This window comes from Ciona robusta, chromosome 10 (genome assembly GCF_009617815.1).
Source record: "Ciona robusta chromosome 10, ASM961781v2".
Taxonomy (NCBI): Eukaryota; Metazoa; Chordata; class Ascidiacea; order Phlebobranchia; family Cionidae; genus Ciona; species Ciona robusta.
In genome coordinates this window covers 3,242,913-3,256,922 of record NC_143244.1, presented here as the reverse complement: position 1 = coordinate 3,256,922, position 14,010 = coordinate 3,242,913, and the positions used below count along the sequence as shown (strand labels likewise).

The following is a 14,010-nucleotide window of genomic DNA, read 5'->3' as shown; positions in this document are numbered from 1 at the left end:
TCGTCTGAAAAAAAACGGTTGAAACGTAACTTTTGCTTATACGTTTGATAAGAGTCGAGCTTTAATTACGCTGTATTTAATTAACAAAGCTCACGCCGTAATTAGGTAATATTAATCATATAGTAGGGTGGGTAAGACGGGAAGTTAATAACATATTGTCTAAATAATTTCCAACTCAAAATTTATGCCTATTATCATACCTTTATTAATTGACAACACTTTAAATAAATATATTAATACACACGAGGAGGTATTTAGCGACACACCAGGTCCAGTTTTATCAATTCGAAAACAAACAGTGCAAGACGGTACAGACTAAAATTCTTGTTAATTTTAAATAAAAATTGAATTTATTATTATGGACAAGTAATGATGTGCGCTTTAAAAATCAAGTTTAAAATTTGCATTCCACCTATGGTTACACGGTCACAAATTGCGATAGAAATCTGAATCCTACGTTGTTTCGGATTTGTTTTTGATCGATCTCAGTTGACCGTGGTAGTAAATGAGCTAATTCAGGTTTACCAATTATATTACGTGCTCATTCAGCAGAAATCAACCGCTATTTGGCCTTATATAAATTTAGATTTCCATGATTTAAGTCACATGGTTTGTACTGAGGTAGGGACTTCCCCATATTATCATGAAGAAGCCAGAAAGTGCGTGAGTAAAATGTGTTGCTAAAAGTTGGCAAATTGGGTCAAAAAGTGACTGTTTAACTCTTAATCTTATGTAAATACAACTAACACTGGTGGTAAATCATTGTAGCAAGCAACTAAAATAGATTGGGTTTAATAGTACAGACTATTTTGAATAAAACTTGCTTTGTCCGCGCGTGGCCGGAAAACGACAGTCATTATAACACGGGTGTTTTGTTTCATACATTTTGGTCGATTACCACGAATGTAACTTTGTGGGTGATTGTTGTCAGTTTTTATGTATGGTTGGACAACCCAACTGACGGCTGAGTTATTGCAATTGCCGACTGCCGTTAAGTGACTTGCCCAAAGACACATACGTCCATGGTAGGAGCTACACTGTATTTGGTGCTAGTAAAGAGTCTTGCTAACCATTGAACTCTAACCCCTATAACCAATACCCCCTAACCATCAACACCTAACCACCAACCACTAACACTTTCCACCAGCCTATTCTGCTATGTACCGGAAGATTTTTCACTAGTGCCCTATATTTTATAACATGGTGCATTTGACTTTTATATAGGTTTCTCTAGGTAGCTGCACATAATTCGTAAAACAACATAATTCATACTATGAAAAATCAGCAAGAAAATATCGAGCGAACTTTCTATGCCTATGGCCTCTTTGCATCCAGACATCCTGTGTTCATGATTTTATTCTCTGCCATAATGGTTCTTTTGTGTTGGTAGGTCTAGCTTGTTTTACTTGTGTGTGTTAATGAAGAATAGAGCGGCTACTTTATACTAAGTTGCTAACCATATCAACTAAAGTATTTATTGCTTATTCGTTTTTGGTTTACTTTGTTACTATTTTTTTCTGGCCATTTATTGATCGGAAAATGCCATGCCATTTTGTGTAAAATTCATGGCCAACGTATTTTTTATTGTACTTAAGAGTAGAAAGTAAATGTTTATTTTTCTTTGCGTAGTTATCCTTTGTTAAATTTGCCACTACCTGGAAGTGAACCTACTAAGTTTGAAACACTAACTGAAGATTTACGAGAGTGCGAGAGCAAAGATTGTGGTGGAAAGTTTCTCAACGATGGTGTTTTGTTGGAAGTTCCAGATTGGGTATGTATAAATAAAGAGCTCTTATGCCAGGTGGATTAGAAAAAAAATGGTTCAAGACAAGCAAATTCATTAGCTTAAAGCTGCACACCAACAAAATTATCGAAGTTATGTATACATAAGGATGCTCAAATGTAAAAACTAACTAGAAATCTAATTTGCAATAGATTCTTCATGCGTACTTTGTCAAACAAATTACACATAAATACAAGTTTTTTTAATGACATTATTCGAAATTTAAAGATATCACCAAAAATAAAAAAGCAGTCTTGTAGCAATTTTTCTAAAGAACAAATGTCTAATTCATTGTTTTAATCTAGCACAAACACTTATGTAACTAGAGAGCAGAGTGTAACACTTGATCAAAAACAGAAAATGTGTTAAAATATAATTATTAAATAATTAACATTTGTAGAATTTGAAAAATCAAGCAACAATTATTCATTTAGTTTCTTTTTATGAATCATTTTATGATACTATGTGCTCATTCATAGAGCTTTTTTGAAATAATAATTAGTTACAAACCTGATTTACTTCATTTTTTTCTCTTTGCACACTTTCCAGCTTGAACCTTCACAACATTCAGCTTACATTCAGCAGTTTCTATTCAAAGCTGTTGTAACACCATGGCCACAACAGGGAATGTATAAAAGTGATTCTTACAGAGCTCCTTTGGCCAAAGTATTTGATGTACTCTCTGAAATACAAAACTTCCACATTCGAAATACGTGAGTTTACCTTTATAGAAAGTACCAAACTCCTGTTCCTGTATATAACTACTACTACTACGTTTTTTTCAATAAATCTAATCTAAGTTATTCGAAAGATAAATAAAAACTGTGTTAAACGGATACTTTCGCATGATTAACACTGAATTTGTTTTCAGCAATATATCAGTTTCATGGAATTGTTTACAAGTTTCTGAGACTGTGATTAAGGCAAAGAAAAGAATCAAACCATTATTTCCTGAGTATGGATGTCTTCTTGTATCTCCAGCTTCATTTTGGAGCAATAGTTGGGAGAAATATAAATCTGATACAAACATAATACACACAATCAACAAGTTTGATGGAAAACACATTAAAACTTCCCAATCTATCAAAGGTATTATTAGCATTTTAAATTGTAAAGTGTTCACTTCATAAGCAGAGGATATAATTTGAGGCTGCCACTGTTGCCAGCCATGTATGAAGTAAAAATTCCCAAAATCCATAAAAATTCAAAATCACCCACAAAGTTATATACATGACAACTATAAAGTGGGCATTAGGTGTATGAAACGGATAGGGATGCACATTACAGAATTTCGAATCTATGAGATTCGAATCCTTTTGTATTCGAATCTAATTACGGGATTCGGTATTCTGTTTAATGACGTCATCACGCGTCATCTCATACACTATATTAACAATTTTTGAAATTCAATATTTAAAAAAAAATATTTTTGTGTTTGTGGGACTTTCGAGAGTAAACGTTTTACAACGTCTTTTCATAGCCTGCTATACGTTTCATGTTGCAAAAACTACCCAATAGTACAATTTTTGATAATTTTACAGCTCATGATCCAACAAGGCTGCTATGAAAGAGTCAATAAACTGACTTATGTGGGTAAAATTATTTTTTCCTATAAATACAAAAAGATTCGGAATTCTAGATTCGAAATAAAGTATTCTAGGATATCCTAGAATACCTAATTATTCTGTAATGTGCATCCCTAGAAACGGAACACTTTTTCTATACGACTGTCGTTGCCCCACCACAAAGGGATAAGTAAGCTACATTTAGAATTTTTCGTTACAATCAAACACTGGTTAATATTTAATTGCATTAGTTATCTGCATATTTTTTTTATTGCACTGTATTGTATAAAACAAATTACCGTTTCACCTACTGTTTTTTTTTTCAGAACTATTATTTGGAATCTCATCAAAGCAGAATGACATTGGAAAATCCGACTCAGTAAACCAAGTTGTAAAGTTTGCTGTTACTCTTGTTCTACAGAAATACAACCCAAGGTATTAAGGTTTTAAATATTTAGGTTGAAATTATTCATGATTATACTTTAACTTTTTACAGACAAGATGTATTTTAACCAATTTTTTGTTTTGACCAACTGTCATATTAATTGAATGATTTTTTTAATATTTTAACCTTGCATAAAACACACAGGTTAATACAAGAACTAAAAAGAAAGATGGAACAACTTTATGCAGCGCCCGTGCTACCAACTGCTTGTAAGAAATGTAGTCGAGGGGAAAATCCAATTTGTCGCAATCTTACTGAAATAACAACACATGTTCATTTTAAGCCACAAATGCAGTTTAATGATCTTATTCCATTGTTGTCCACATATTTCTTCCTGGGTTGCTACATTTACTTCTCAGTTCGTGAGTATTTCTTTGTTTTTATAAATATTTTATTTACTATGTCGTTGCTTCCTTGGTGACCAAATAATTTGGTTGGTTGGGTTACAAAGTTTTTCACTCTTGTTGTACATGTTACTTCTTATTTGAAGTGCAGTTTTCAGAATATAGGTTCTCAAAGTTTCCCTATTAATTTATTTTTAGTATTTGGTTCAACACAAAAGCATATTTTTCATTCCTCTCTTTCTCCCCAATTTTTTCAGTTAGCAGCCAGCGACCCTTCACGCTGCTCATGGGGCGCTCCCACTCATTTATACCTACTGCACTAATGTATTCACAGTCTGGTTTTTATTAACTAGTTATGGTGATCATTTTGTGATATTTCTGTTAACTTTTTTTATTTTTTTCAATTTCAGGAAAAATAAACTTTGTAAAAAGCAAAATAGGAATGGCGTTTAGTGCTGTGGTGAGTGTGATGGCTTCACTTATGATGGCAGTTGGTTTGTGCTCACTTATTGGACTCACTCCAACTTTAAATGGAGGGTAAATAAGTTTGTAGTGAATGTAATGAATTGTGTTATATTTATTCACCATCAAAAATTTATATTGAAAAAATGTGCTTCAATCATCATTTTTATCGTATTTTTAAGCACACTGTTAAAACAATATAAACATTTTTTAGAGAAATGTTTCCTTACTTGGTGTGTATCATTGGACTTGAGAATATATTAGTGATCACAAAATCAGTTGTTGCCACGCCGACCCATCTTGACGTTGATCGACGAGTGGCTCTTGGTCTCAGCAGAGAAGGATGTTCTATCACCAAAAACTTGTTGTTAGAATTTGTGTTGATTGGTATTGGCTATTTTTCCTTCATACCAGAAATACAGGTAAAACTAATGCTTTGTGATTAACGTTAAACCTTATAATGAAATAAAATTTTACATAAACAAAGAATTTTGTAGATTTACACTCATATATTGACAAATATTCAATGTCGGAAACATATTGTGTGATAATAAAATATATTTTACCTTATTCATCAATTGTTTAAGATAAACGTGTGTTTCCAAGCTTTGTAGGACACTGGTTAAATTTCTCGATTCGCACCTAGAGGAATCTTTGTTTGAATTCACCATATATGGCGCTTAATATGGCACCTGTGTTATAAATCCTAACCTTCTCTGCTACTCTACGATAAATTAGTGATTACATGACAGGAATTCTGTGCATTTGCACTTGTGGGTGTTCTATCTGATTTCTTAATGAACATGATGTTTTTCGTCACCGTGCTCTCTATTGACACACGAAGACTTGATATAACTGAAGACATCTACACACTCACTGATGATGATTTAGATAACGATGAATTCAACACATACTCAGAAAGAATCAAAAGTGAAATTTTATTCAAAAGGTAAAAAGCTTTTAAATAAACATAACAGTCTGTATAAGGAAGAAATTAAGTGTAAATCTTCTTTACTTAAAACGCTCTGGATTTTACATTTTAAGATTCGATCATGTTTTACAGTTTGTTTTCGAATTTTTTTTAGTGTATTTGTACCTTTAATAGTTGGAAACTAAAATTAAAGAAAGATAAACATGGAATGTTATGTTGGTACTGATACTGATTAGAAAACCTAAAGTAAAGCTGGTATTACAAACCAATACCAATTGTTTTATCTTTCCCATCATGTAATATGAAAATAGCACCAATGTAATAAATATAAATTCAACCAACATTGTTTACTTATCTCTTATCTGCTTCATTTTTCTACAACAGTTGTTCATATTTTTACTATTTATGTTTTAAAAATGTGGTTTAACATAAAACATTTTGTTAAAATTAATGTAATTTTTTTACCTGGACTTTAAAATAATCCTGTGTGTCTGTATGTAGAACACACTATTAGCAGCTACCAAATTACAGGAAGCAGTTAAAAAAAACATTTTGAAGAGAGTTTGTTTCTTGTTGTTTTAATTTATGTCCAAATAAGTGTACTTTAAAATATATTATTTAAGGACTCTTCTAAACCTTATCAACTGAAGTACATGTATCAAAACTTTGTTGTTAAATTACTGGTTGTTTTTAAGGAAACAAATAAAAAAGAAGCGGAGAGATTTGGTTCACTCAGTTGAGACAGGAGGAAAAAATGCAACGTATCTTAAAATCCCAAAACGCCTCAAAGTCGTTTTCTTTTTTGCAGATACACGAATGGTGCAACGTGGTCTTATGGTTAGATTCTTCTTTTTTTATGTATTGTATATTTTATATTGTTTTTTTGATAGTTATCAAATAAGACTCATTTAGTATTTTGTGTTACATAAACAATGTGTTTACCTATATTGTTTAACAGCTTTGTTATATTACAGGTATCCATGGTTATTTGGTTCGTGTTACTTGTATATAGTGATCCTGTGGGAATCAGAAAAAAAGCACAATCTAACTTAAAATATGACGATTCAGTTGCCAATAAGTTTGATTTTTTTGACTCAACATTAGAGGTGAGATAAAAATAAATCTAAACAATTAAAAGCTGGCAACCCAACCAGGGTAACTTGTGTGGGAATTAGTTACAAACTGTAAAGGGACAGCGATCAATGGCTTTGAATTGTTAGTTTGATTTTTTTTTAATGCAATTTGTTTAACCTGTTTCATACATGTGCTAAAATTGTTAGGTATTATATATACATTAAAAGTAAAATACTCCGTTTTATTCTACAATAAATATTTCCCCAGGTTACCAGCCCTTCACCAGCCATCAACACAAACGGTGAAATCAACTGGAGCATGAAAGATCTTCAATCCTATGAATATTTATCTTTCAGACATTGGCCAACTTTATTTGCTTATTACAACATTACTTTGGCTGAAAGGTAAACTTACATTCAACTCATACAATATAAAATTGTTTGAATCATTTTGTTTTAACTACTTATAGCACAACAATGTATAATCTAATCTAAAGGTGAAATTTGGTGGCACAGCCCATAGCCATGATAGCCTTGTAACTGCATTTGGCTATGCAACTTACCTGAACAGAAACTAAAAATTTGTATATAGATAAAGATGCTTAAATGCGATCTAAAGGTTTCAAAAGTTTTGAAAAACGAACAGCTTTGAAAAAGCTGTCTAAAATCATATTCTTGTTTCTAGTTTTCAAACTACTAAAGAAACTTAATTTTAAAGTTTTAAACTGTTTTTTTTTTAACACAAATGCCTGCGTTTTTAGAAAAAAATTATACAGCGGGTATCAGAGAAACATTGGGAACATTTTAATATAAAAGTGAACAAGGGCTACCTTGGTTTTAGTGCTTAATCATATACAAACAATAATAATAATTTTTATATTCAGGTTTATCAGTATTCTTCCTCCAATACTAATCCCTGTTACAATCTCACCTGATGATGCAAAACTATCTCGTTATCCACAACAACAATCACTAACTACAACACAAGATAAACACACTGATGGTAATTAAATCCTGTATTCTATGTTTGTCCCACCTTACGTTTGTTGACCACCAACCATTTTAATTTCTTTACTATGAGGACCTTAATTCAGAACAGTTTTATCATTTTTATTGGTCAATTTTAGTTGCACGCATAATAATACATAGTTGGAATTTGTTGCACACCTATTTTATACACATTAAGAATTTTACATGCATGAAATTGCAGATTTGTGTGTAGTTAAGTATTAGGAAATTTTTAAACTTAATATTACGTTCACTGTTTATTTATTAACTCAGTACCACGTGTGGGCTGTAGTTGGAGCATGTTTTGAACAGCCTAAAATGCTATTTATTAAAGGAATTTGTTAATACTCATTACCATGCTAATATATCTTGTTACAGAACAACATGGTGTGATTGAATCCAATTTTATTCCTGCTCATTTCTACACTGGTAGATATCAGATGACAGGACTTGATTATTACCTCACTTTGCTTCTTGGTGCCATCTCTGGTAAGTGAAAATGTTGTATATGGTGGATGGAGGTGAAAAGGATTGATATTTAGACTTAGTTTATCCAAGTTATAACAAAATCCTAATCTAGAAATAAAGTATACTTGTTAGTTTTTTTCTTTTCTTTGAAATAGTTTAGAAACTAGAAACGACTAAAGTACAGTGAAAATTTTTCCCATGAATAATCCTCTGCATTGTCGCACTTAGCAGATTTTTCTCACAGGATTTTTTCGCAAGCTGTTGCTTTTTTGCCTCAGTGATACCTTACCATGTATACAATATCCAGGTATGTTCATGGTGTTTATTCTCCACATCATGTATAGATGTGTTTGCTCACGTAATTATGCTAACTGGAGAAAACCAAGAAGGAATCGTCAAACTGTTGGAAGTTACATTAGTTCTGTTGGTGACTCAATGCCAATTGTGCTCGCTGGGCATTCACAGGTTACATTGTTCAATTTTTGTATTCAGTATCATCTACTTACCGTCTTACCTGAACGCATAGTATAAATGTTAAATTTTCTAAGATCCTGGCCATGTTTAATAGTGGATCGCCGCTGTTTTAGTATTGAATATTGAACTATTGTACAAGTGTAAACATACTAAATAATATTAGTTAGTAATCTATGTATAATGGGACAACTGAAAGTTTTTTCTTCCGGGGTTTTCCTTTGGACAACCCAATAGTTGGTTTATGTGGCAAAAAACATTAAACTTTTTAATTTGGTATAATAATAGCTGTATTGAGCTTTGAATTATGTATTTTCCAGTATGGGCCAAATGCAGTAACTGCTGTCCAATGAAACTGCTAAATCACTTTCCTTAAATTCAACAGTTTTAGTATCGTGGTTGTGAATTAGAATTTTGTAAAAATGACAATTTCGTAAACATTTCTGTATCTACAGTTAATTGAGTGTGTACGAGCAGAAGGGACAAATGTTATTTCTTCTGATATTTCAAGTGAATTAAAAGTATGGGATTCTCATTCAGGGGATTGTACGTGTACAATACAACGGTTTGTTGCTTTATTTTGAACCTTTTCTTAAGTTTGGTGAATAGAATTTTAAAAATTCATCATAATATAAGGAATAGGTAAAAGATTTTGAAACTTCTGTAGCAAAGATTTTTTTAAATAGCTTGAATAGATAAAAGCAGTTATACATCCAAGAACATTTGTTGCGCTAGTTCTGGTTAAAATATCTGCCGTTAACACCCAACATTAAGTACTAAAACTTTGCTAGCACTAAAAGATTTGTTGTGGTTAAACATGGCTTGTAGACCAATATTTATACACCATGTTGTGCTAATATAAATTGTTAAGTAAACATATAGGAAGTATAGAAACATAAGATAATACTTAATTAACTATAAAAGGTATAAATTCTGTACACATAACTAGGATATATATACTAGTTAAAAATAAACAATGGGTTAAAATATATTTATAACAGATGTCTTCGGGAATATTCACTTGAATCTCAGGAAATCTCTCAATCATCGATACACAAACATCAACCAATGAAAGGTAATTGCTTGATATATTTGTAAATCACATTTTAAATCCAATGCAAATTTTCCATGATATTTCAACCATAATTCAATCAGCGGATTATCTGCTAAAGTTGCTTTATAATATGATAAATTGATAGTTGATTAAAACAGACTTAATTTATATATATATATATATTAAATGTAGACCAGGCCTTGTAGTTTTTAACGCAATTATCACTTCAATGTTATTTCTCTCTATCATTAAATTTGAGCTGTAGCTGTATGAAGAAAAGCTGTATATATCACTCTCAATCTTACTTATTACTTGTCAAGTTTTTATAACTTATGTCGTTATATTATGTGGTTTAGTATAAATTGGGTAACTTGATATTTCACAGAAACCATGGTCTGGTGTCTTACTATGTGTGGTGCAATGATTGTAACAGGTTGTGATGATGGAAGCTTAGAGGTATGTTGTAGCTAACCATGCTAAGCATTTTATGTTTGAATCAAAATAGATAATATGAAGCAGTTTTATGCATGATTGTGCTATAAATAGTTCATTATACAATTTGTTTATTGGACCAACATGATTTTTATCTCGTTTTATATTGTCGAATCAGGTATTTGTATACAATATAAAAATCATTATAAGAATCTGGTGCTGAGAATCTTGAACTTTATTTTTGTCAGTTCCTTTTTGTAGTACCAGATCCTTACTGTATATCTATTTTTTACACAAAAATTGTTTAACTAAACAATAGATCAGAGTCAGATCCACATAATTTCTGACAGTAAAATTAATGTTTCAAACAATGAAACTTATGTACGGCCTTATGTCTCATCTGTTAAAGAAACCTAGTCTTATCTGTTTGTTTTTACTCAAAGTATAAAAATAACAATTCTTTTATTCCATCTAATCAAAATTTTGCCCAGGTTTGGGACTCAACAAGTGGTGAACTTAAATGTCACCATGATGCTGGGAAACCTGGTGTTGTGTTTATGGATAGTGAAGGAACAAGGATTGTGGTTGCAAGGTTAAGTGGGACGCTGGATTTCTTTATTCTCGATGGATCAAGGATGTCAAGGGAAAACCAAGTTCAATACAGAGGTTGTATAACATATCATGACTGTGGTGTGTCTTCTCAATTATGATAACGAAAATCAACATTACTGTATGTTAGGTTTAAAACATTCACACATTTAAACTTGGTTAAAAAGCATGTTAGATTTATCTTCTGTCTTGTTTGGCACAGATGTACTTCAACAAACCTTCTTTATTAAAAAGTTATTCAAAAGAGTTTTAGCGAACCATTTAAAAAATAATGTTTAGCCCGTTAATCCAAAACTAACTTTTATCTATTGCTGCAAAACAATTCGTTTCAGCTATGATGCAAACGGTGGTGGATATAGTAGTTTAAAAACACAATAAACCTAAGCTATCTGTTTTGTACACTTAATTTATGAAGGAATTTTCTGAAACACACTTTCTTTCAATCTTAATTGTGGCTTAATTAAAAGATTCATGTTTTAATGACTGTTACTGTCCTGGCGTGCAAGAATAGATAAATAACATCATCATTGTTAATATGTTAATCTACAAATATTTTAAAAGTTTTATTCACAGGAACAACTAATCGACATCGTAATAATTCATCAGAATTACTGATGGATCATCCAAATTCTAATCAACTCACTCTTCAACTAATCTACACTGTTAAAAGTGCTCATCAACAACCCATATCTGCATTCAAGGTGAACTGCTGTTGTGATAAGATGTGTGTATATAATTCACATTTCTCCAAGTTTACTTGGGAATACAAGTTTATTTTTTGTAACTTTAAAACAATATTTTTTGTTGTTTTTACCTAAATCATATTGACTCCCGCCTATTTTCCTCATGTTTATATCTCATTTTTTTCATAAAACTAAAACTAGTTTTATGTGACTAAATCAAACTGCACCAAATATTCAAGGTTTTTTTGTGAATCTATGAAACTAGTTTAATCGTTTACATTGGCAAACTACAAATTTTCGTCTTTCTTGTCTCTTCCCCTATCCTACTAAATATTATTTTGAAACTAATCTTCTGGAAAAAATTAAAGTAAGATCTACTGTAATCAATGTTTCCTCTGCCATACCAGGAGACTTTAAAATTAGCAAAGTATATTTGTTTGTTAGATGGCACTAGGAAGAGTGTTGACTGGAAGTTGTGATCATACTTTGAAATTATTTACAACACAAGATGCAAGGTTCCAATCCACTATGTTTGGCCACATAGGACCTATTACTGTTTTATACATGGACAAGGCAAGTAAATTGGTAATGCTGTGTTTTAGATGAAAAAGCCATGCTATATTTAAACATAGTATATTGCAAAGTTTGCATAAACTAGATATTAAAGTGCGCAGATACCTTATGTTTTATTTTACAACAGAGTGTTCCAGCTGGTGCTGTGAGTGGTTCTACAGATGGTTGTGTTCGACTTTGGGATTTATTGACAGGTTTATGTTTGCACAAGATGGAAGAACATGCAGGTTAGACTTATTATTTATTTGTTAATATATTAGACATAAAAATTATATTATGTATGGGACACCCTACCATGCTACCAGGCCCCAATTGTTATTTAAATAATTATATTGAGATGATTAGTGGTTTCTTTTTCGAGCTGAAAATTTGTGAAATTCAAAAAAACGTGTAGTTTTGTGTAATTTGTGTAATTCAACAAGTAAACATGTGTTTAATATGGTTTGAACAAACTTCTAAAAAACATTTATTTTTATCATTTTATAAGGTGCTATTACTGCTGTCCAATGTTCTACATCTCATGTTTTATCAACTGCACAAGATAATAGATTGTGTATTTGGTCAAGGAGGTCTGGAATGTTACTTCAAGTCACTAAACTGGTTAGTGTGAATATTTAGTTTCATGATGAGTGTTTTATTATGTTTAGTTAAAATTAGTCAAAATTAAATCAAGTTGAAAATAAAAAAAACAACCAGATAATTATTGAAATGATAATTACACCAAAATCTATTCGGTCTGATCTACATTTTAGATATAAAAGATTTCAAATTTAGTTTGTTGTATTTTCACTGTATGGTGCTGACTGGTGGATATAAGTAGATGTTGTGGATACTTTTTTTTAATAACTTTATTAAATCACAATCTAAAGTTCATAAATACAAAGGTAACAACTATAGTTATTCTGTATTTCACTAATGTAGGATATAGGATGCTCCTCTGCATTGTGTCTGCTTGGTGAGAGCTGGTGCGTGACGGGAGGTTCTGGTTCATTGCTTTTATGGGATATAAGGTTTGGATTTTGATATTTTTATCAAACTTACCTACCTTAGTGTTGTTGCAGTTGGAACTAAAAAGATTTTTGTTTCTGTTGTGTTTGAAATTGTTTAGTTTTAGCTTACCATATTTAAGCAACATTGCTTACAAAACGACCACTTTTTTTCAGAAATGGTGAATTACTTCGAAGAGTTGAGCTTTATTATGGATCAATTGTCCCTCCAAATGTAGTTCAGGTTTTCCCCATAAGCGACTTAAGAATTGTTTGTGTGCTTGGACATGAAATGAGAATTGTTCGTTTTCCTTCTGTCCTTGAAAAAATTGACTAAAAACGTTTCATTTTTTTGTTTTCTATTTAATAAAGCAAAAGCTTGCTTTCCACAACTACTTTATCGTTATTAATTTTTGTGTAGTTTTCAACATCTTATACTCTTTATAAAACTATAACAGTTTTTCCGAATGATGCCATTCCTAAATTTGAACTAGACTATTTTTCAACCACGTTGTTAGGTATTTTAATACTTTTTTGACAAAAGTTTACTTTATATTTTAATACACTGTGGTAGCTGAAAGAGTTGTGTTTGAGAGTTTATGAGGTTTTTAGAAATATTAATCTGTTTCCAAATGTACCATCCGAACTGATGTCAGAATTTGTTTTCATTAGTAATTTGTTTATTGTTTTTGGGGGAAGTTGAAAGATTTCATCCAAAAAAACAATTTTTTCGCACATGTTTTGTATTCATCTCTTGCAAAATAATGGTTGAAACGTAAACCTTTTCTTAAACAATCGTTTTTTAAATAAAATTCAAATGTACATCATTCGGGAAAGTTGAAAATGGAATGTAACGATTAAACAGGACGCATGCTTAGTCTAAACTTGGACTTGCATAAAAATAAATGGAATACTTTTTTAAATGTTTAAAACACTGATAAACCATAGGGTTGTATCAGAGATACATAAACAAGAATGGGTATTGTTAGAACAGTAATTAGTATTGTTCGAACATCAATTGATAAATATTGTGTAGCCTACTACAAATGTATATAAACTTGTAATACAGAAAATTAATAATAACTTTTAATAAAGCTTACAGTTGCTAGAAATTAGGTATTGC

The 14,010-nt window shown here is 31.2% G+C and overlaps 1 protein-coding gene across 3 annotated transcripts; it reads left to right on the top strand.

Moving 5' to 3' along the window:
• The first annotated feature begins 524 nt into the window (after positions 1 to 524).
• On the top strand, positions 525 to 13,714 carry LOC149729588 (sterol regulatory element-binding protein cleavage-activating protein-like). Of its 3 annotated transcripts, none has more exons than XM_089885708.1 (26): positions 525 to 663; positions 1,225 to 1,386; positions 1,630 to 1,771; positions 2,333 to 2,496; positions 2,655 to 2,872; positions 3,675 to 3,783; positions 3,938 to 4,155; positions 4,548 to 4,674; positions 4,814 to 5,021; positions 5,352 to 5,548; positions 6,226 to 6,367; positions 6,505 to 6,636; positions 6,872 to 7,008; positions 7,488 to 7,606; positions 7,990 to 8,100; positions 8,387 to 8,544; positions 9,006 to 9,115; positions 9,552 to 9,625; positions 9,990 to 10,060; positions 10,528 to 10,702; positions 11,219 to 11,346; positions 11,773 to 11,901; positions 12,029 to 12,128; positions 12,389 to 12,501; positions 12,823 to 12,911; positions 13,065 to 13,714. In XM_089885708.1, the coding sequence occupies exons 2-26, from the start codon at positions 1,274 to 1,276 to the stop codon at positions 13,222 to 13,224; spliced, it is 3,444 nt and encodes a 1,147-aa protein (XP_089741834.1). In that variant the 5' UTR covers positions 525 to 663; positions 1,225 to 1,273; the 3' UTR covers positions 13,225 to 13,714. The 3 variants fall into 3 exon arrangements, with proteins under 3 accessions (XP_089741834.1, XP_089741832.1, XP_089741833.1); XM_089885706.1 differs by having other exon boundaries at positions 11,773 to 11,913; XM_089885707.1 differs by having other exon boundaries at positions 527 to 659; positions 11,773 to 11,913.
• The last annotated feature ends 296 nt before the right edge of the window (positions 13,715 to 14,010 follow it).

What these genes read in the sequence shown, in the direction of transcription:
- LOC149729588 (XM_089885706.1), top strand. Translation starts at nt 1,274, where the DNA reads ATGAAAAATCAGCAAGAAAATATCGAGCGAACTTTCTATGCCTATGGC. An exon ending in AACTTCCCAATCTATCAAAG is followed by an intron (nt 2,873 to 3,674) that starts GTATTATTAGCA and finishes TTTTTTTTTCAG; the next exon opens with AACTATTATTTGGAATCTCA. An exon ending in CCTTCATACCAGAAATACAG is followed by an intron (nt 5,022 to 5,351) that starts GTAAAACTAATG and finishes ATTACATGACAG; the next exon opens with GAATTCTGTGCATTTGCACT.